We start from the raw sequence: 22,999 nt of genomic DNA, 5'->3' as shown, positions 1-22,999 counted from the left end.
TGACAGATTGTGCTCTGGGGGAAGTATATTTCTATTAGTTTTTAGGAGGCATTGCAAGTTGCAGCAGGCTTGGAATGTTAAAAGATGGAGAAAGCTTTCAGTGGATGTGTGTGGGAATTTCTTGCTCAGGTCTTCATTAAACACTGGGATGTGGGGTGCTGCAGGCAGAGAGGCAGCATGTCCCCCACCATGCCATGGAGCCTCTTTTGGCAGAGTGGGGAGGAGTGGGCAGGGCAAGCATTGGCCTTGTGAATTTCTTGGGCGTGACTTGACAGGAACCCTGAACAAGGTCTCTCCAAGCTTTAAAATGAGAACTGAGCTGGTAATTGCTTTTCTCCAAGTACCAAATGTGCAAATGTGAACAAGCTGTTTGGTGCAGTACTGAAATAAGGAGGTTGAGAGCTTTGTATGGAGAGCAGTGCGTGGAGGGTCTCTTCTGCTTGCAGTATTCCAGATGAAAAAGACGGATGAATACACAAACTTATTTCTGTAATTTGTCTGTCAGAAGTGTGTTGAGTCCAAACTTCTATGCTATGTGGATAGGCCCTTCAATGAAGTAAGTTTTGAGCTTCCTTTGTCTTTCAAGGATTCGGAGTCACAGAATGGGTCAGGTTGGAAGGGACCATAGTGGGTCATCTGGTCCAAGCCTCCTGCTCAAGCAGTCTTAAGAGCACATGGCACAGGATTGCATCCTGTTCTTGAATATCTGCAGTGAGACTCCACACCCTCTCTGGGCAATCTCCAGTGCTCAGTCACCTGCACAATAAAAAAGTTGTTACTCATATTCAGGAGTTGGAACCTCCTGTGCATCAGTGTCTGCCTGTTTCTTCTTGTCCTATAGGTTGGCACCACCGGGAAGAGCCTGGCTCCATTCTCTTAGCACTCCTCTTTTAGATACTTAAATGCATTGACAAGGTCCCCTTTCCTGGGGCAGCTTCACTGGTTTTGTCTGGGGGAGATGAGACTTTAGCTGGTGAAAATTCTATATTACTCCACAAAGCTTGTTTGCTTATTGTGCTTGCTGCTCTTCTAACAAATATGTGTTGTGTGCAAAGCCCTTGTAAATAGGGGATGGAGCATGACAGGCAAGGTTGTGAGGAAATGTTGGAATAAGTAGACATTGGATAATAGTGACCTGAACCTTTCTTGAAGATGTGTAGGAAATATACTGCTTGATTTATACATTTGTGATGCTTTTCAAAAGCACTGCTGGAAGTAGGTATGGAAAAGGTCTTGATGATGTTGCATACATATCTGGGCTGGGCCCAGTCATTGTAAACTCTGGGGATTGTAATGTATGTAAACTCCCAGGACTGCTCCTTTTGCAAAGAAGAAAGAATGTTGCTTACAATATGTGCCTTATGTCTCCATATGCTATTGTTTAAAATAAGTAACTGAGAGCATAACATAACAAATGTGTAAGCAAAGTACTCTACATTGTTATTGCAGGACATAATTTCAATGCAGTTACTTTGAAGCTGGATTGCAGTGCAAAACAGGGCTCTATATTATATAGTAACTATCTATATAATTAGACATATAATTAGCTCTTGGATTTTTAACTAACACATCATGGGAAAAAAACCTGAACTAATACAATCCCCTTAAGAGAAACTCTAGCCTTAATATCTTTTACTTTGTTTTGTTCACTCTTGATATAGAGGAATATGACAGCTGGCATGATGCCTCATTTTTGAATTGTGCCATTTAGCATTTCTGGCAGCTGGATGCACGTGGAAAGCTGTGTAGTGACAAATCTGTTTCTTGTACCTTTTGTAGTCTGTTTTTCATCAGATAGAAAAATGTTAATACCCCCTGAACTTTCCTCCTTTGGCTCACCCAGACAGTAATTTACTTGAGCATTTCCTGTATGTTGTCTCTGGGTATGGAGCTCATGCTTTCCATCTCAGCTACATTACAGATCTCCACCAGTGTGGTGCCTCATTCCCAGGCTTCTTGGGATACTTCCTAGGGCAGTCCAGACTTGCATACTGCAGCAAATTTGCAACATGCAAACCTGTGGAAGGGAATTTCTCCTAATCTGAAATGAAACTTGAAAAAAAAAATCAGACAAAATGGGTTGGGTTGGAAGGCACCTTAAAGATCATTTAGTTCCATTGCCCTTGCCATGGGCAGTGATACCTTTTGCTAGAACAGGTTGCTCAGAGCGTCATCCAACCTGGCATTGAACATTTCCAAGGATGGGGAAGCCCCTGATTTCTCTGGGCAACTTGTTCCAGTGTCTCACTATCATCACAGTGAAGAATTTCTTCCTGGTATCTAATCTAAATATACCCTCTTCAATTTTAAATGCTTCACTTTGTGTATTTGTTGTAATACTGTTGATATTTCATATCTATCTTACCAGAGTTTCATAAATTATCTGGTCAAACAGAAATCTGCCTACACAGATCACTGCTAAGAGTACTGCTCAGAAAAGAAAAGCTTAGACAGTCCTGTTTCTTCCACATGTTAAAATGTATTTTGGTACTAGTAAATGAGTATTTTCATAAGTGATGAATAAAACCTTGGTTTTCAAGAGAATTTTCCTTACTTCTCTAAATGTGCTTTGGCTTTAGAAACTTACAAATGAAGACTGATAGAGCTGATTTGGCTGTTGAGTGAATATTTTACCTTTCTTCAGGGTGCATGAGAAATTTTGTGTTTGTGGGAAAATTCCATTCAGCTCTGCCCACTGTGCTCTAATATATAAGCAGATGCTAAAATTTGGACACTCAAACATGTGGGTATTGGGATTCATATCATTGGTTTGGAGTGGTAACCTCCTGCCAGCATTTTCCATAATGATTTTACCTTCTACAACTTTTCCTCTCCACTATTGTTTTTTCCTCTTTTCCTTTATAGGAAAGCTGAAATAAGAAGATGGTATTTTCTTTGCAAATGTACCTTGCTATTCCATTTCACTGCTGGTCTTGAATGCTGCTGAAACTGTAATTTGTTTCTCTTTTCTTCTAAGACTTGCAGCTCTCCTGAGAACTCAAATACTTTTGCACTGGGGAAAAAAAAAAAGGAAAATCTTACATTATTTGAGCCAGGCTACCAAAAAAAATCTAAAAATGCAGTAATCAAAACAGAGATAGTCACACCCTTTAGGGGAGGATGAGATGATATCTCCCAACAAGCTCTTCCTTATCAGCAGTTACTGAAAAATTTACTTTGGTGCTCCACAGAAAATATTTTGAGTTATTAATGAACTTTGAAACTTGATTTAATGTGTTATTTTCTTTAGTCAAGAATGTCTCAAAGCTTTTGAAAAGCCCATTTGTAAATTATTGAAAGGATTAAACAGATTCTTGTTGACATAAGTAGGCTTTCATGTTTATTAGTTTTTAGTGCAGACAGAAAATGTGCATGTGTATGTCTCTCCGCCCGCTTCATTTTAGTGCTGTGGAACGGTGAGGAGGGAGATGTTGCAACACTAAGATTTTTGTTCAAAGTACAATCTGAACTGCTGCCAGCAGGCACTGGAAAGCTGTCATGCCAGGCCCAGCTTTTTATTGATGCATACCAGCCCTGACACAGAGGTGGTAACAAATACCTGCAGGGGTCATGCCTTTAAACATTTTTCAGTGCAGCCCTGTAACCAAAATTTTCAGGATCAGTATGTATTTATACATTATAGCTGAGCATTGCAGTTCAGTTGGGGTAGATTCAGTGTCTGCAAGCAGCCACCACAACTCTCGATCTAGGATTAGAAACTGGCTCCCGTGAAAAGCAGGATCTGCATGGCACCTTCTGGGGAAGGTGTGGCTCGGGCTGTGTCCTGTAGGGCAGCTTCATGCATGCAATAATTTGCTATGGCCTGACCATTCTCCTACTTGGCAGCACTGCAAAAACGAAAACAAAAAAAGAAAAGGTGATTGCTAAATTGTGCTTGAATTTGCAGTGAAAGCCAACCTGATTTGTGTGTTTTCAAGTCCCTTCCCTCATTGGGGTCTCAAACAAGAATTTCACTGTCAAGATAGACAAGTGGCAAAGGTCTCAAATTCTTTCCTCTTGTTTGTTGATTTCACATACCTGCTGGAAGAGAGCAGTGTTTGTTACCCACCCGAGAGGTCTGAAATGTTTCAGTGCTTTATTCCATTTTTGCCTCGCCCTTTAGCGGGGAAGTATGTGTGCAGGTAATGCCCCAGCTATGGCACAGCCTGTCCCTTGTCCGTCCTGACCCGTGTCCCAGTGCGTCACACCACGTGTGTGCTGCTGGGGCTGTGTCCCGGCCCTCTGGGCACGGCACAGGCACTCTCCCTGCCCTGCCTCTGCTGACTTCTTGCACTTTATTGTGTTGCTGGCTGAGACTGGCTCTGGGAAATCACTCAGGCCCTTCATTTTTTCCTAAGTATACTTCAGGTGGATACTTCTGAGTGCTTTTCTTATTTCTGCATTAAAACGAGGCCTTTGTTCACACTTAAACAGTGAAGAGTGGAGCTGTAAATCAGATCAGGAGACCATATAGATAAACTCAGTCGCAAACTCAGCTTATCTTTGTTCAATGTGAGACCCTTTTCCAAGAACCTATGGCATTTTTTTACTGCCTTTGGGATACTGCTGCACATCTGGATTTGGCAGAAGTATTAACTGGCTCCTGTAATTCTTAAAACCCTAAAGCTGTGGCACTGCTGTGCTTCACCAGAGAACTGGAGATGAAGCCAAAGGTTCATTATAAAGCATAGCTGTAATACAATCTATAGCAGAATATTAAAGTGACGTGCCGGCTGGATGTGCTGTGGTTTAAAATAACTTGCATTCATGTCCCCCGAGCACCAGATGAAAGTTTAGACCCTTGCTGGGCAGCCCACACCACACTTGGAGTACACTGTTCAACACGTAGGCTCTGGGGCACCACTGTCTGTTTTGCAGGGTTTTCTCTATCATTTGCTCATTCATTTCTTTTTTAATTGGACTTGGGGGGTGTTTTTTTGGTTGAGTTGTTTTATTTTGGTTTGTTTTGGGTTTTTTTTTTTGTGGGGTGGGGGGAGGTGTACTTTGGATTGGATTTTTTGTTGCCTTTTTATTTTTAAACCTAATTAAACTCGCAGATCTGAAGACAAAGCTCTTGCTTACTAAACCATGTCTGTCTGGAGATAAATGGCTGTGAGCCATTTCATTCCTGATCCTTACCACCCTCATGCCTTAGTTGCACTAAATTAGGATAAAGTGATTCTATTTTTACTTCCAGATGGTATATATGAGGAAAACAGCATTTGACCAAGATAAGATTTTTGTGCAACTGTGCTAAAATGTGTTAATTGGACCCTATTTAAAATTTGAAAATACTATATAGAATTTTTTAATTAAGCAGAGCGAAACCATCTGTTGTGGCAGCGGCCTCAGGGGAGACAAAGAGTTACATTGTCCCACCCCAAACCCCTTGTGAAGGGTGCAGGAGTTCTGATTGGGTTTGAGTCCCTGGGAGGTTTCTCCCTTGGTGTGCTTCTCCTGGTCCCTGACCCTGAACTCCACCCTCAAAGGTGGAAGCCCTCGGTTCTGTCCCTCAACCCTCCTGTGCCTCTGTTCAGAGCTCTCTGTTCTGGACCTGACTTTGTTCCCATGCTGAATAAATGGTTTCATGAACTGGAGCCTGTCTCGGTTGGTGTTTCATGCTGGTCCCCAGAATCCTGCTGCTTCCCTGGACGAGATCCTGAGATTGCTGACTGCAACTATCTGTCTTTCCATCAGTGAATCAAAAAGATCTTATTTGTTGGAAAAAAAAAGGAATGTTTTTCATTGAGGGACAGGGTTGGTGAGCTCTGTGATTAGTACTAATTTCTGCATATGGTGTATCCCAGAAACTTAGAGGAGCTTGCCTGGAATTGCCTTTGCAGTGATGTGTGTTTATGTGGTTTACATCGTCACTAAAAATTCTTTTCCAGACTTGGGGTGTTTCCTCTGGTGTTACATGTTTGGGCTTTATGGTTTTAGAGCTCCTCAGCTCCATGTCCAATAACCCTGAGTAGGAAGGTACAGCCTGAAGCACTGACTTAAGTCTCTATTGCTTCAATCCTGCTATTCCCCTGACTCCATATACCACCCCATCCCCTTCCTGTTCTACTGCCACTGCTCATCCATTCACATGCTATGCTAAAAGAGCACAGAAATGGACTTTGTTTTCATTTTTGGTGGGTAATACTATCAGCCTTTCAGTTAGAGGTCTGTGTTCCTTAAAATTTGGTTTCCAGGAGAACTACCTGTAACTGCAGGGCATTGTTATTGAGGTGTCATATTTAGTGATATAAATTGGAAGTTAGAACACATTCTTCTTTTGTTTTGGGGAGTTTTGTTTAATCCCGCCCCAGGGACATGAGACTTTACTCTGTCTGTGCTGAGAAATTAACCATCACTTGTTGCTGACCTGGGTTAGATTCAGTGATATAAAGAGAGCTGCTACACAGTCTATGCATATGCGATAGTAATGCTTCACTTCACAAATTATTTACTTCTGATACCTTTATTTTCCATATCTTTTGTGCACCTTTTTGTATGTATGGCTCTGTGTTGCTGTCTCTCCTCTGGAGATGTGTAATGAGCACACTTCAATGTGTTTGAACGTGACAGATGATTTTGTTCTTCATCGGATTGTGCTTGATCACTGTTGTTCCAACCTGCCTCTTCTGCTGCTAAGTTGCTAAATCAGCTTTGTACTCCTTAGGATGATGAAAACCAGCCTGCTTGTGTCTTCTCTGAAAAAGGGGGAGGAATGACAGCTATTTTATGTTCAGTGAGTGCTGTGGTTAGTGTTTAGGAAGTGCATGTGATGGTAACAGACAAGCAGGGAGGTCTGGTGTAACCTCAGGCAGGTTAATCACTCTACACATTGACATTTGAATGCAAACTTTAAGCTGCACCATGATTTTTATATGTCTGGTTAGTATTTCTTTTATTTTGTTTGCATTAGTAGCTTGCACTAGCCTGGAAGAAAGAAATACGATGTTCTGCTTTAAGTTTTGTTTATGCAGAAAAATTGTGGGTTTTTTTTTTCTCCTCCTCAGTTTAATAAGAATGTGGAAGAAGCTGTGTCTTTGGCCTGGTCCACATCTTGTGCTGCTGTGGTTTTTATTTGAGTTTTATATGCTTTCAATTCTCAAAGGCTTGATGAATTGGTTTGTATCAGATTTGTAAGGGGATGTTGTTACCATTGCTAGTATCTGGCCCAAACTTTGCATCAGCTAGAGTTCTCTGCAAATATCTGCAGTTTGGCACCACAGTCTAATACTGGGTGCCCAGGCTCATGCCCTCGATATTTCTCTAATGACTTACTCCCTCAGATTGCTTCCTTGGAACAGATGGTGAGTTGCATGAATTTTTCTTGTGGTAAGGGAATGAATACTGTGTTTCAGCCACGAATGCTCTGTCAGTTCATGCTCTTGAATAATACATATATTGTAAGAAGGAACTTCAGTGTCTCCATTTGACCTCATCTTCCTGTCAGGTCACAGATGTCCATTTGTGGATGGAGAAGAAAACTTACAAAGCCACACTAACCTGCTATTCCCCTAACCTCATTTATAATTGGGCATATTTCTGAGATGTTTTACTTTCAAGGTCTCCAACTTTATTCATGTTTCTGCTTATGTCATGCTTATTGTTCCCTCTTTCTAGTGTGGTTTGGCTTTTGTTCTTCATCTCTATACTCAAAAAGCACTGCAAAACCTCACCTGAGAGACCCTGTATTGTGTCAAGGTGAAGTATTGGCCCTGTTGAACTTCCAAATAGTAACTTTGTTAGTATTTTACTCATTTTGGGTCAAGGAAAGGTTGTGCAACATGCTAATCTCCTCCTTCAGTTTTCACATTTGAGTGGCTGTTGTGAGTTAGTGATTTGTAGCAGAGTGTTATAATAACCCTCTCCAAGAAGTGCTCAAGGGGTTTAAAGGACAATCTCATTGGAAAGCTGGAGGGAAAAGGAAAAAAGGCGTCTCCCGCTATTTTGCAAGCCTTTCTTGTACAGGATTTGTTTCTCACTGTAACCAACTGAAAGACTCCTGCTGAAAGTAATACAAGTTTAGCTTGCATGTGATGCTTCCAGGTCAGCTTAAATTGCTTTATGTGAGTGAAGCAAAACTTTAAAGTGAGAATTTAAGCATATTAAAATACTTTCAGTATTAAACTCAAGTACGGATAGGTCGTACATGTTTTGTAACTGTGTTGGTGCTAATTATTCAAAATTTTGATCACAGTGTGCTCTTGTTGTTATTTAAGGTATGAAGATTCTTTATTCTCAGCATGCCTAAACATATTTTCATTGCCATAATAAGTTGCCACTTAAATATAGCAGCTTAGAAGACAGGGAAAACACCCTGTGCTCTGTGGAAAATCAAACCTTTTTGTGGATTAGTGGTATGGTAATCGGAGCCGAACATTAACTGAACATTGGTGAGAAGCATGAAATGCTTCCAGACCATTCAGTGTCTGGAAGAGCCACTCAGGGATGTGTGCTGTAAATCTAGGACCTCCCTCTAGTAAGTTGCATAATTTTAGGATATCTGATGCCCTCTAATAGGTGGCCGGGGAGGAATGTCTGAAGGTGTTAATTTCAAGAAAGAGGTAATGGATGGCTGTATGAAGAGCACAGATCCTTCAGTGGCATTTTCACTGTCCCAGTGAACATTTCCTTTTCGAAAAGGCTTGAATAAGAAAATGTATTTATGAGGAGAAAGCTTTCCCCTAGAACTGGTTTGTTAAATAGGCAGGAAATATGCACACAGTGCATTTTTGGATCAGATTGATGCGAGTCCTTGATGTCATCAGCTCATGTGACATGTGAACATTGCTCACCAAAGGTCACTAGCTGCACATTAATCTCACTTTCTGCTTCCATGTGTGATGTTATTCCTGCCTTCCACCTGCAGAAGCAGGACTAGAGATGCTGTTGCTGTTTGGCTTTTGATAAAGCATGCCTTGAATTGTGGTCTTGGTGGGAAGCCATTGGAGCCTTCTGGTTCTGGTGGCCAGCCTGAGTCTGTGATGGCCTCAGCATACCCATCTTATCCTGCCTGATGATGTTTGGGGAGAGAGGGAACAGGACTGTGATATATTTCTGCTTTTTTTTAGATGTTCTCATAAACTAAAGGTGGAGCCTTGGTGATTTTGGAAACTGTCTGCATTTCCTGTCTCACCTCAATCTATGGGGGTGGTTTTGCTTGGTTGGGTTCTTTTCCCCCACACACTCAAGTTTTGCAGCTGAAAGTTGATTTCTTTTGTCTTGAGGAGCTGTTTTGCAAACATTAATGCACCGCTGCTCATGGCTTGCCTCACTGAAGTGAGTTATATACTGGTGTGTGTTGAATTGTGCATTAGGGTGTTTGTCACAGCTGATGGATGCATCCTGCAGGGAAGGAGCAGGTACTCGCTTTGCCAGCAGTCTCAGCTGGGGTGAATCTCCAAGCAGGAAGCTGCATGAAGGCAGAGTAGCCCTGGAGGGACAGTTCTCCTGCCTCGCTTTTCAACTTTATTGGATATTCCTACTTACTGTTTTTAGTCAGTAGGTGAAGAGTTTTTCACTGCTTTAGAGAGGCATAATTTTTCTTGGATTTGGACTGATGGGGAGAATCTCTTTTGAGGATAAGCTTTCAGCAGGGAACATCCAGTATGATTTATTCCGAATATATTTTTGTTTTGAAATTGTCTTTCTTCTGTCAAGGAGTAAGTTGTCACTCACATTACCAGCTTCACCAGAGCCTTACTCATGAGTGGCCTACACAAACTTGAGGTATACAAAGTTGAATAACAATCAGGGTAGTAGGGCAAGACAAAAACCACAAATCATCGTGGCTGTAACCAATATATAGGTCAAAAAGAGCATTATTTATAAGGACCAGAAACTTTGCTCTTCATTTGGTGTTGTTGATGCCAAATTCAAGAAAAGCAAGATAAAAAAAGAAAGGCCCTTGTTATTTTTTTGTAGAAGTCTTCCAGAATTCCAATAATTCTTTAAGTACTGTTTACTTTTAGAAATTACTTGAAATCTAGCAGGAGTCCTCCTACTAAAAGTTGTTGCTGTTGAATAGTGAAAAAACTTGAAATTACATGCCTGAAGGTTTTCATGGACTTTACATGTCAGCTATATTATCCTGTTTTTCAAAACCCTTCTCCTTGTGTGTTGGTCAGGCATTTACCCTTTAGCTTTGAAGGCATTCAAGAGGCTGTATCTAGATCTCAGAGATTGAAAAGAGTTTAAATCACATGGAAACCTGTGACTCCTGTGTGAAGGATCAATATTTAGTACAATTGTCAGCAACAATGGTGACATAAAACATCCCCCAAAACAAACAAAAAACCGCACACCAAAAAAATCCACAAAAGAACCAAGAAAACAAAAAAAATAAACCAAAACCCAACAAACAAAAATAGCAGGAACAAAACCAAACCTGCAGGCTTTCTGTACCATCTGTCTTGGATCGAGTTGGACGAATGAATGCATATTGTGCTTCGTGTTTTGTTGTTTTACTTGGAATTGTTTCCTAGTTTTGCCTGTAATCACCAGTGTATATAAGATTTTTTTTTCCCAGAATGCTAGAGCAGTCTTGATTTAGTCCCAAAATCTCATACTCTAAAAGATTTAAATGTTTGTTTCCCTAGATGTGACAGTATTCACTGTAAACTCTGCTTCAGATAGGGAGGGTTTCTTCTTCTGTGCTTTAATTTTGAAATGTCCTGATTTTAGTATGATAGCATAGGGCGACATACACACAAACAGAGGGGAGGGGAAAAAAAGAAAATGAAAGCAAAAAAAAGAGAAAATACACCAGAGAGCCATCATGGCTAACAGGTTTAAGCTTACAGCATTGCTCTGCAAGCTCAGACTTTGAATGGCCGGACACATTCCACTGCTCAATGTCAAGCTGTGAGAGCAAGTGGAAGACTGCTGCAGGAAGTAAATTTGAAGGGTTGAGTTTTCTTCATTGTTTTTTTCAGAGCTATTTGATAATCAGCTTTATTCATTGTTTAGCTGTGTGTGTAACTTTCAGATCTCCAGATGTCCAAGGAAGAAAAAAAAAATGTTGCAGCATAACTCAGACTTTAAGTTACTATAATTAGTTACAGTGCAGCTCTCAGCACTGAAACTCAGAAGATGGCTAAAATACAGCAAGAAATTTTGTCAGAGTTTTCAGCTGCAAAAAGTACACAAGCATTTTTCTCTCTGGAGCTTTAGTAAGGAGGCTTTTGCATGGGTTTATGTTTAGTCTTGCATGTATGTAATGCATTTGGAAATGGAATGGTAAGGGGAAAATTTACTTAACATGAAGGTCTTCATTTTGCAGTCAGAAAATCTGCCTTGAAAAGCTCCCTGTTTGCTCTGCACAAATACTTTTTGTTGTACACTGCCTAAAAAAACGCTGATAATTTTCATGTGGTTGTCTCAGACAGGTCTCTAGCATAGAGAACAAAGCATTTTTATTTATACAGAGGTGTGTGTAAAAATAAATATTTATACACAAATATTTTCCCAAAGAATACATGTACACCACTGTCTATTAGTAACATATCCAGTGTTTTATATCCATAAAAAAAGTATGCACAAAACCCCCCCACCTGAAACTGTATAAAAAAAATCACATAAAAGTAATGTTGAAAGTCAAGCAAACTAAAACAGTGTATTGCATGCATGCATGTAATATGTATATAAGTAATTTCAAAATGGAAAGTTAAATTTGAAATTGTTATATGTTCTCATGAGTTTTATTAGCTTATGATAAAGATTTGTGTGGCTTAGCTAAAAACAGCTGTATGAATTTATTAAATAATATGCAACTGCTTTGAAATGTGTTTCTTGTTTTCTGAGGGCTTTTTATTGGACTCCTTTTCTGCAATATTTCATACTTGGGGTTTTAGCCAGTATGTGACTGGTTTAAAACAAATGACTGCTGTAATATTCCCTTGATGTATAAAAGGCAAGATATCCTCAAGGACTTACTAATATCTCCTGTTTTTATTTCTTTGTGCTAGAAGTTTGCATTTCACTAATCCTAAGGAGATCCTACTCCATTGCATGCGACACGGAAAATAGAACTGTGCTTTCATGAAGGTTTTGGCGCTTCCATAATAGCATATTAGCTATTAAAAAAGCTATAAAATAGCTTATTAGCTATTAAAAGTTTATTTGTTACTTTCCATACACTTCAGATCACGCTTATTTATCTGAAATGAGTTGTCATCTTTCACATGTTTAAGATTGCCTTTTTCCTCCATGTTACCAAAGGGAGGTGCCATAAGCCTTAGTGCCTTTATACTTAAAATGTGAAGCCCCTATTGATGGAGCATGGAGGAGTTTCTGCACTCTGATGCATTTCTTCTGCATTTCCTCCTTGGGTGCTGAGCTGCATGCTCAACAGAGAGCTGGCACAAGTGTAGCTCAGTCTGCAGCCTCTTCTGCTGGTTCTGTGGGTGTGGTGGGCTTGGGTTTCACCTTCAAATGGACTTGTACAGTTTTTGCAAAGTGATACTTTGGGATGGCATTCACGTGAGTTGTCCTCTCTGGACAGATGTTTTGTACCAATAATTGGTTATTATTGCACTGCCTGAACTTGCCTCTGTCTTCTCCCTACTTGGTGCAGCTTGACATTATCTCAGTTCTTTGAAGCAAGCAGGTTGTTTTCTGCTTGTTTATGCATGCCTGGATTCTGGATAGGGGAAAGTGAAGCAATGGCTGGTGAAGCATGAGGGATTCAATTTGTAGTAGCATTTTCTTGCCGCTGGCTGTTATTTTTTGTCACATCAGTTTCTGGTTCACACTCCCCACTTCATTCCCTGCTTTGCTTTCATGTGTAGAATTGCTTCATTAGCTACATTTCCTTCTCACTGCTGCCACGTACAAGACTCTTTGTCCTGGGAGACTTATTGAAAAGAAAAAATAAATGTATCTTTGAATTACACAGGATAATGTATAGTGCTATTTGTATTTCTTAATTGGATGTTCTGGCAAGCGTGGGGTGATAGCATCACATTTGATGCAGAAAAGGTATATCCCATTAGGAGGAGCTAAATCATAGACCATGAAAACCTTATGAAAACAAGATGACACATATTTGGCTACTAAGATTATTAAGGAGATGGATGTTCAGTTAGTTGAACTAATTTTATCATCTGTAAAAGAATAAACATAACACTGTCTGGGAAGGGAGGACATATACCATTTTATGCTCTGCAGACTTTGTCATATGTATGGCCTTTACAGGATGGAAATCAGTTTCTTTGGAAGTAGCTGAGCTCAGTCCCTTTTGTCACTTCACACTTAAGCTCTATTAGAGAAAACTAGCTCTGCTTTGCTTTGTGCTTGTTCAGGAGCCCCCAGCAATATAACTCAGACAGTTCCCAAACTATTTACTCTAAATGAGAGAGGCTTGAAGCTTCTGTTCTGATACAAATCAAGTGGCTTCTAAGGTGTTGCCTGTTCAGCAGTCCCAAGAAATCATGTGCTTTAGTTGTGGAGTTAATTTGTGTTGGCTGTTCAAAAAAAACCTCAGAAAACAAGCCACTACTGGAGGAGAGATGTGCAGCTCCCAAAAGCTAAAGCAGCCATACAAATTTTGTGTTGTGTTTCTAACTACATTTTTGTTCCATTTTCTCTTTCTGTCCCTGAGAAATTAAGTAAGGCAGTATGTTTTACCCACTGGCATATAGTTTTTCAGGGAGGCACCTGGATCAGTTCTGCAAACTCTCTGAAGAGAAGAATAATTGTCAGAGAGAAGAAAGCCAGTTAAAATAAATAGGACTCATAAGGCATGCTGGCAGCATGAGAACACAACTGAGCTCCTTGAGAGAATTCTTAGTGAAAGCTAAGCATTCTCTCGAAGGATGATATGGGCTTAAATATCTTCAGACATTCTGGCACATGACTGTAAATTGTTTTCCATCACTCAAGTGTTTCAGAAGTATTTTTCAAAAGTTTTCTTGGAATTACCCGTGTGCTTCCTGCAAACATAATTCTAGTCACAATGTCTGAATTATTTTGCCTTATTGTTTGACAAACCTAAGTTTGACAACTTGCTTTTTGGAATTGTGATGTTATTTCTTCTCCAAATCAGAACATTAGTTGTATCTTGTTATTCAAGAAGTTATTGCCCATCCTATCTTGTTGGCAATCTTTTCATGTCTTTGTTCTCCTGAATGCTTCTAGAGGCTTGGAAAAGCAAGACCAGATGCTTGGTCTTGTTACATACCAATGGGGCTGCACTTGAACAGAAGAGTTCCTTTATTCCTCTTTGTAGTGAGTGTGACTTTTCACTCATTTTAATAATCCTTTGAATTCCAGTTGGTGTTTCCACATTAACTTGCATGTTATTACGTGGATAAAATGTTTAAACAGCATGTTAAATACATGAATTGTACCAGAATTTATCGCCGTACGTGTAATTAGCTACTTTATTTTCACACCAGCAAGGTCAAAAGCAGGGATTGTACTTTCTAATAACTGCTACCAGACTTGCAGTAATCATGAGATAGTGGTATTCTGTCAAAAATTAAATCTGAAGGCACCTTTGCTGAAATTATTTCTGCTTCCTTACATCCTGCAGCAGTTGGATTGTCATAAGGGAAGGCAGCAAAGGTTCTTGCCCACAGAAGAGCTGAGCTACAAGGAAACCATGATCAGTCAAGCCATGGCAAGTGAGAGATGGCACCAGTTAATAATCCTTCTGGCACTGGCATGTGGAAATTGTTCCTACTTATTAGCAACCTGTTCTGGGGCAAGAGAGGGAAGCTGGGAGCCGCTGCTGGCGGCATTCAAGTTTGTTTGTTTGGTGTTAGGTGATTATAAAATGAAAGAGCACATATTCAAAAGGCCTATACATGGTGCAGTTACTCTGCTTTGTAAACCTAATGTGTGTTTTTGGATTCTTTTTTGCATCAACCCAATTGTGTGTGAGAGTAATTTAAGCTATGCGGTGCCTCTCCTGTTTTAAGTAGTCAGGGTCCTCTCATGCTCCTCTGTAGATGCGTAGCTCCACATTTAGTGCATGCAAGGATGGATAGAATGAGTGATTTGTGCATGCAACACATCATTGAAAGTGCTAAAACCAAGTTTGTTTTTTTTGTTTTTTTTTTGTGGAAGACAGTAGATAAACATTAAATGTTGTAATACAATAAAAGAAGAATTTTAAGGAAAAAAAGAGAGGGTTGAAACCATTTGTCTTTTTCCTAGAATGTGAACCCACAGGAATGCTCAGCCATGTTTGCTTAGAGGGAAAACTCAAACTGTGTTAGTTTTTCTTTGACATAATTTCTGAATGTGGGACCATAGGGATACACAGCTCAATCATGGTAAAATATATGTTGTTGTTGGGGTTACTGCTGTCAGAACTGAGAATGAAATGTGAGAGATGGCTTTGTGGTTTTTGCTGGCAAAATGGACAGATGCCTGTGGGCTCTCCCCATTTTCCCGTGGGCTGCAATGAGTCAAAGGGCTGGTTTGGGTCTGCTTCAACCAAGTCACTGAGGCATCACAGTGATGGAGCTGTGTATGAAGGGAAAGGGATGAAGCAAACATGGGGAAGTTTGTCCTCCCATGTCCATCCTGGGAGGACAGGCCAAGAGACAAGGCCAGCTCTCTCAACAGGACTGGGATGGGATCTGCTGTTGGGGCCCACTGCCCGACCAAGAATTGTCTGTGTTTTGTCTTACACTTTTTTTCCTTATACATTATCTTTAATGGTTGTGCTGTGAATGCCTTAGGTTACAGCTTTATAAATCAGTTTGAAAACACCTTTAAAGTTACAGGGGGAGAAAAAGGAGGGAAATGAAAATGTAGCAAGTGGGAGGACAGCCACATGGAGCAAGGTGAAGGCAGGGTTTCCTAGTGGTGATACATAGCAAAGTACTCTGGTAATGAGACAGGTTTTCTGACCTAAGCTAACTTTGATCCTTGCTTTGTTTGGGGAAAAGCTTTTGCTTATTTGAGGGACTGCCTCATAACCCCTTTTTATAGCTGCTTGTGTCAGCGCTTTCCACAGCAAACCCTGCATTAGAGTTCTTATAACTCAGCTGTATAAATTTGATCTGGACTTTAAAACTGGCATGTATGTTCTTGATTTGGAAGCGACTATCAAAGCTGTCTGGCTAATCTGTTGGCTATGCAAATAATATTGCTGTAGTAAAGGCTTGAGGAACACGATACACCTCTCAGTTTCCATTGAGTGCAGAGGAAGCTTATTTGCCACAAAGAGCAGGTGCTCTGATGCTTTTTTTTCCTCTCATGCAGAAGTTCTAAGCTGGACCAAACATGTCAGGGTGTAGGTTTTGCTTCTTTCCCATCAGGGAAGCAGGGTGGGAAGGGCTTTCATGAGCCATCCCATTAGGTATATCATGCTGGAGCACAGCATTCATCTATTTGTGTTTGTGGTGGTCAGTGTTGGACCTGAGTGTTCCATGCTCAGGTTCTGTGGGTTGTAAGGTTCTGGGGGAACAGGAATCAGGTCAGATGTGCAATTTTTGAGATGGAGTTGCTGCTGCTACAGAGCACTAGTGTGTTCCCCCCTTGTATTTTGGAATAAACTTCTGTTCCTCTCTTTCATTAATTCACCCAAGGTGTGCTTTTTAGCTTACTTCGAGCTCTACATATGTTTATGAGGTTGCTGTTAAAATACTGATTATCCACACAAGGTGATACTTTGATCAGGTGAAACGAAGCTAGGGATAAACAAAACAGTGTTTAGTAAATATTAGCATAAAGTGTATTGTAGCAAGGAGATAAAGCCCTGTGGTTTGAAAAGGCGGAATGTTGCTTGATAGAAGAGTTTACCCCTTTGCTTATGTTGTGATTCTGCAAAATTATTCTGTAATGTTCTTTCTCTAAATGAGTATGTTGTGTTTTGGCTTTTTACTTATTTAAAATACTTTTCTATAGGGAAAAGTGTAGACTGAAAGAGAACAGGAGCAGTAGTGACACCAAGATCATTGTCTGGTTGCTTTCTGTTTGATTTTTCATGACTTTAAACTGAATTGCTACAGCCAACTGTGGATCAAATGCTCGAGAGGTAAAAATCAAGCTGGAGGGTGCCCAGGGAGTTTAAATCAGGATCAGTGAGTTACATCCTCAGAGGAAGGTGCAGATGACATTGAAGGATGTGGAATGGGAGAACATTATTTACTGTCAGAGTACAAAACAGTTTTTTTGGGAAAGTCATTATGATGTGTCATCATACAACATGGCTGCAGCTAGGATAGATTCCAGGCAAACAATTTGGAAAACATAGAAGGCAGCCTCCATCTCTAGTCAAATAGACCTTTGTCCTGTGAGTAACTGCAATTTAAGTAATTCATTTATTACTGCATAAAAGCAAAATAATGACAGCTCAAAGAAGAGCTGCTTGTCAAGATTTCTTCTTAGTCATGTGAAGGAAATATAGGTGGTTATATGTTAAATAGGAATTAATTAGGCCGCAAATTACATTGATTCAGAGATAGATGCACATGTGTGTGCACACGTGCAATTGCCCTCAAAAGACTCTTTCAAAATACCTAATTAAAGCTTAAGAGTAAACATAAAAAAAGCTGTTGGTTATTGCAAAACAAAATAGTGTGCTGGCTAAAATTTAGCTCAGTAAAACTTGTATTCCAGGGTATTTTTGGCTGTTCACATTTCAAAACCTGAGTTGTAGAACTACGCTAAGATGGCATTTTATACCTTGATTTTGAAGTCCATCCTGGGCCAAGAACTGTTTTGCTTTTGTTCTGTCTCCATTTGGTATGTGTTTTTGGACAATACTTGCAGTTTTGGAATTCTGATGTTGAAAACCAGAACAACAATGGTCTTTTTTCAATTTTTTCAAATTTATTTTGCCAGACAAAACTGAAATCTAACATCAGACGGGTGATTTCACTTGTGTTTGTTAAAAAGTGACCCAGGCTGGTTTTTGGCTTTCAGCCGCGTAGCAGATTGCTGCAGAGGGGCAGAGGTTTCCTGCCGGAGGCTGCGGGAGTGAGTGGCCTCAGCAGGTGCCTGGTCATGAAATGTCTCTCCTGCTTGCCTCCCCTTCAGCCTCCAAATGAGTTTTACAGTGTCCTGAGAGGTGGAATTAAGTAGGAGGAAACATTCCTGGTTTGGCAATTTTGTAGCTTTCAAGTCTGTGGTGTAACATCAAGGGAAAAAAGTCTGCTTTTTTTTGTAGCTCTAATTCATGATTGACTTTAAAAACCTGCCTCATACTATAAATACAGATCCATCAAGGATTTGAAGAATATTTGTGGTGCTTAGAGGTTAGTTGGATTATTGGATGGCCGGTTTGGTAATTTTATTGCTATACTCTTCTCCATATACATCCTGTTGCATTGATTCCATATGGTAACACAGGCACATTTAATAAAGGTATGTTCTAAGGATCACCTTTTCCCCCAGATAATTCTGTACTTTATGAATGACTGATGCAGGATAATTTTCCTAAGGTTAAATTTGTACTGTAAGAACAAAATCACTTGTACAGGATGGAAAAAGAAAAGAAAAAAGTCATATGAGAAGCAATGAGATAAATATGTAGATGATAATATATAAGCTTCAAATCATATTTATATGTCTTGTATATCTGTTGAATATTTTAAAATCTAGGTTTAAAAAATGGAGTTCCATTGTGACAAGAAATATGGGCCTACTTTCTCTTGGTTTTGTTTTGAATATCTGTGCAGTTTTGGTTCAAATATGTACACAGTTTGACATGTGAAATCTTCATTATTTATACAAATTTATTGCATGTAATGGTAATGCACAGTTCAGCATCTAAGAGGTGTCCAAACTAAGGCTCTCAGTGTCTGCAGTTTGAAAAAGATCCTTAGTTATTTCAAATGTTCTAATTCCTCCTCCTCCAATGTTCAGTATAGATGTTTATTTTTATATACTTGTGATAATATTCCTCTTGCACTGGTGGTAAAACTGCCCTTGTAGCTTCGATCCCACTTCAATATAGGTGCTTCAGAAGCCAGGGTTGCTGACCATTACTTTCAGGGAATACTCATGCTCTGGCTGAGATTTCCTAGAAGTATCAGCCTCACCTCTCCTGCTTAGTGAGTCACATCTCTTACTCCGAATCAGTAGGTGTTACTTAGAAGTCTTATCTACTGTGTCTAGATAAGATGATTATTACTCTGGCATCCCTCTGTGTGTGTGCAGTTCTTCTCACTCTTGTCCAGTAATTTGCTTGGATATGTCTCTGACAGCCTCACCTATGAAGCATATTCAATTGTCTGTCTGTACAATAGGACCCATAGACATAGCTAGAGACTCATCACACTTCTCAGGACTTATTATCAGGAAAGTTCATCCTGGGGTTTTGCTGAAATGATTTTACAGTCTCCCACGTGTGCTTGCAAAGAGTTTCATTCCCCATAGGCAACAGTTTAAGAATGACCTCTTGAAAGTCAGGTGGTTGGTTGTGGGCTGCTGTGTGTTGGCCACTAAAATTTTTAAATTAATAAACTTGTTTTCCTTTACACTCCTGGGGATGATAAGGCCTCCCACCCCTCCATGAAAATAATTACTATGAAGCTGGCTTTTGAAGTCTTAGTCCTGAACTGTGTGTAGGTTGGTTTTTCTTTTTCTCATCACAGATTTCAACATGTCAGCATCATGTGCGTTTGCGCACGTTCTGAGAAAGCTAAATTTTATTCACTTGGGGAGTCCAATCACAAAGCACAGCGATCCATTTGACCTTTAGCTTCTAGCACCCTTACGTTCCTTTCCCTTTTCCAGACCTTGCTGGCAAATGTCAGCGTGCTATAACATATCGGTTTAGGGATCTGTTTATGGCAGGTCCCATCCCTCACCCAAAGGTTTGAGGAGATTTCCTATAAATAGCCATGCTGGTCATAGCTTTCTATATGCTTGTGGGCTTCCCTGATTGGTGTTTTATAGTAATCAGGCCTCTTAGCTCACAATTTGGGTATGAGCAAGATTGGGTATGAAGATAAAGCAATTCTACTGTTTGCAGCACTTCCCTAAAAGCAGTGATTTCTTCAAGGAATAGACTCATGCTTGCAGGCAGAGGACAGATTTGTGAGGCTTTGTGTGCACAGCACCAGCAGCTACATCTCTGCTGTAAGATAGGAAATACTTCTGGAAACATAGAGTGAATTTATACTATTCAGGATGTTTTTTTCAGCCTCCTCTGAAATGATTAGCAGGTTGTGGACCAGGGATATAAATCAGTGCATAGATCTTACCATGTGTTGCTTTAATTTCTGTTTCTGGGAATGAAGGTGGTTGAAATTTAAGTTGCATGAACCATAACCAGATGAAAAGATTGATTGTTCAGCTGGGGACAATAATGTGAACTTTACAGAGGCTTCTGTTGCAATACTGTTTCATTCAAGTGGACCAAAGACAGTTGAACTGAACTTTGGCAGTGACTTTGATCAAAGAGTCAGACTTCTCAAGAGGCTTTTCATACCCTGCTCTGAATATACTTCAGGTCACCGGGGCCTGTAAATCTACTGAGAGAAAGGCAAAACAATGTCCTGCAACCAGCCTGTCTGTGATGTTGAACTTCTGACTTTCTAGTAGTTTCAGCTGGGGAAAAGTCAACTTCACTGACTTTTCTTTCCTGCACATGACCAGTCATGGACAAACAAATGAACTTAGAGATTTTTAAGTAGAAAATCTAGAATGAAAAAACTTGTTTACAGCCTTTCTCTCTCCTCTTGTGAGAAAAAATTCATGTATGAAGAGAAAGGTGGCTGGAACTTGGAGTGCAGGAAACTGAGTGTGCCCATCCCTGCTTGTGTCTCTTCGTGAATGTCCCTAGCTTCCAGCCAATAAAGTAGAAGTGGAGTTGGATTTTGAAAAACAGGCTATGCTGTGCAATACTTTCCTGTCATTAAAGCAAAATAAGAATAAATACCTATAGGTATTGCAGCCATTTTCACAGGACTCACAAATGAGAAAAGGTATCTTTTTTTTTCTTTCCATGAAACAGCACTGTGAATAAAATATCGTGATTTAGTGTTCAATGTAAGCATAAAGTGTCCAAGTTTCTCATTTACCATTCTTGGGATGTTTCAGCTTAATGATGGTGGCAAAGCAGCCCAAGCACATGTGGGGATTGGTGATGTGGTTCTCACCATTGATGGGATAAGCACGGATGGGATGACTCATCTAGAAGCACAAAACAAGATCAAGGCATGTACAGGCAATTTGAACATGACTCTGCAAAGGTAAGATACCTTTTTTTTTATTTAAAGAGAATTGATCATCATCCTAACAGTGATTTGGAGGATAAAAACGTGTAAGTGGTTTGGCAAAGTCCATGAAGTTAAATAGCAGTGATTGAAAGATATGCTGCCATAGCCTGCAATCTGTCTTGATTTACAGCATTTTAGAAAACTTACTAGATGTTATTTATGTGGCTTGACAAAGAGTTTTTCCAGCCTTATGCCATCTATTACATCTCCTCTTCCTTTGAGTTTCAGTTTTGTTTAATTAATCTGTTTCAAAACAGGTCATATTAATTTTTTTTCCCCTCCCCCGGGTGACTAGGAATATTCTTTTGGGTCAAGTCCTACAGTACCATTCTTACCAGCTAACAGAATGATGTATTTCAATAGTTAACCCTTGAGTTAAATGGATGAAAATACTTCTGCTCAAAGTCTGGGATGTTTCCACCATGTGAATTCCACATAGTGATACCACTATGTCACTAAGTAGCAGCCTCCCTTTGCTAACTGAAGTGACTGCAATAGAAGTTACAGCTTGGCCCAGTGTCATTACTAAATGATAGAGCTTATTGAAACCCATCATATCTCTGGTATAGCCTGAGATGTATTTTGGGAGTTGTTGCAGGAAGACAACAGGATGCTCACATATGCGTTACTGAACCTGAGGTAGAATGAACAGCAGCACAAGCAATAAATTCCTTCAATTCTCAAAAGCCTCCCAGGGCTAAATATTGTTTTTGCTAGAAGACTGCTATTTTGATTCAATTAGGTGAGTGAACATATTGGAGGAGATTGGCCTCTGAATCCATCACATAGGGAAAAGCACCTCTTTTTGTTTTCAAAGAAAGCAGCAGCACTTGTATGCCATGATTGCTGTTCATGCCTGCCTTCAGCAGTGCAAAGTTCCTTGATGAGTGTTGGTTGAGGTCCATAATATATCTCTTCATCAGTTTCTGACTGGTTTTTGTGGCAAATTATCCTTCCCTTAATGAAAACACTGTATTTTTCTGAGAGTTAATCAGTATTAGAATAAAAATAGATGACATGGGTGCAGATCTGACAAACATCCATCTCCAGGGTGGTCGTGTTTGTTCCCAGCCCTAAGTGACGTGCATTTGAATGGTTGTATGTGCATGCTTTCTTCTGTAAGAGGCTGCAGTTCAGCCCTGCTTGTTTTTTCTTGTTTTTCCTGTTGTCCTGTGCTTTGGTCCTTAGCTACCCTGACTAAGGGATTCCCTTTGCTCAGTCTGAGGAAAGGAGTATCTTGTGGTGTGGTTCATGCCTAGGGCATCTCCCACAGTGAAACTTGTAAAGGTGGCATTAGAAGTTTCTTGATGAAAGACAGGCATTATACCAGCTCATTAGAAGAACTACATGTTGTATCTAGTGTGTCATTTGCTTTTCTGGCTCCCAAGGAGACCGGCAGGTCGCTTAGAAATGCACTTTCCAGGACCCACTGAGTCAGTGCAGCAGGCAGATGGGTTGGTCCCCTTTCTCCTGTCACCATAATTGAATGGGCAGATATATTGAATCAGATAGAGGAAAGTAATGGCAGGTGTGTCCCAGTCAGGTAATAACTTGTCTGAAGCTGCTTCTGGTTGGGTACAGAGATGAGTGGTTGGAAAATCAAATTAATTATGAGTTAGTCTGATCCCCTGCTGTTCTCACCCTTTCTACCTAGTGTAGCATCTGACTCACCACTGTTGGCTACCTGACAGCTGAAGACTAAGTCAGGATCAAACTAATAGAGATCAAAGGAGTAGCCTTGGTCCTGATATCTGGGGGTGCGACAGATGTCCTGTCTTGTGGCTCTGCTGCTTTGCAGTCTCATGGTCTCTGCTGTTTTG

The 22,999-nt window shown here is 40.2% G+C and overlaps 1 protein-coding gene across 23 annotated transcripts in view; it reads left to right on the top strand.

The window, feature by feature from the left end:
• Positions 1-22,999, top strand: part of PDLIM5 (PDZ and LIM domain 5) — a 123,840-nt gene that overhangs the window by 19,536 nt on the left and 81,305 nt on the right. For all 23 annotated transcript variants that reach the window (XM_086888457.1, XM_086888456.1, XM_086888455.1 and 20 more), the window contains one exon: positions 21,001-21,152. In XM_086888457.1, coding sequence (XP_086744583.1) covers positions 21,001-21,152 — 152 coding nt within the window. The remainder of the gene's footprint in view (positions 1-21,000; positions 21,153-22,999) is intronic.

Source organism: Cyanistes caeruleus, chromosome 5, assembly GCF_971803275.1.
Source record: "Cyanistes caeruleus chromosome 5, bCyaCae1.hap1.1, whole genome shotgun sequence".
NCBI lineage: Eukaryota > Metazoa > Chordata > Aves > Passeriformes > Paridae > Cyanistes > Cyanistes caeruleus.
Note: the sequence above shows the minus strand (reverse complement) of the source record. Positions and strands in the feature narration are given on the sequence as shown.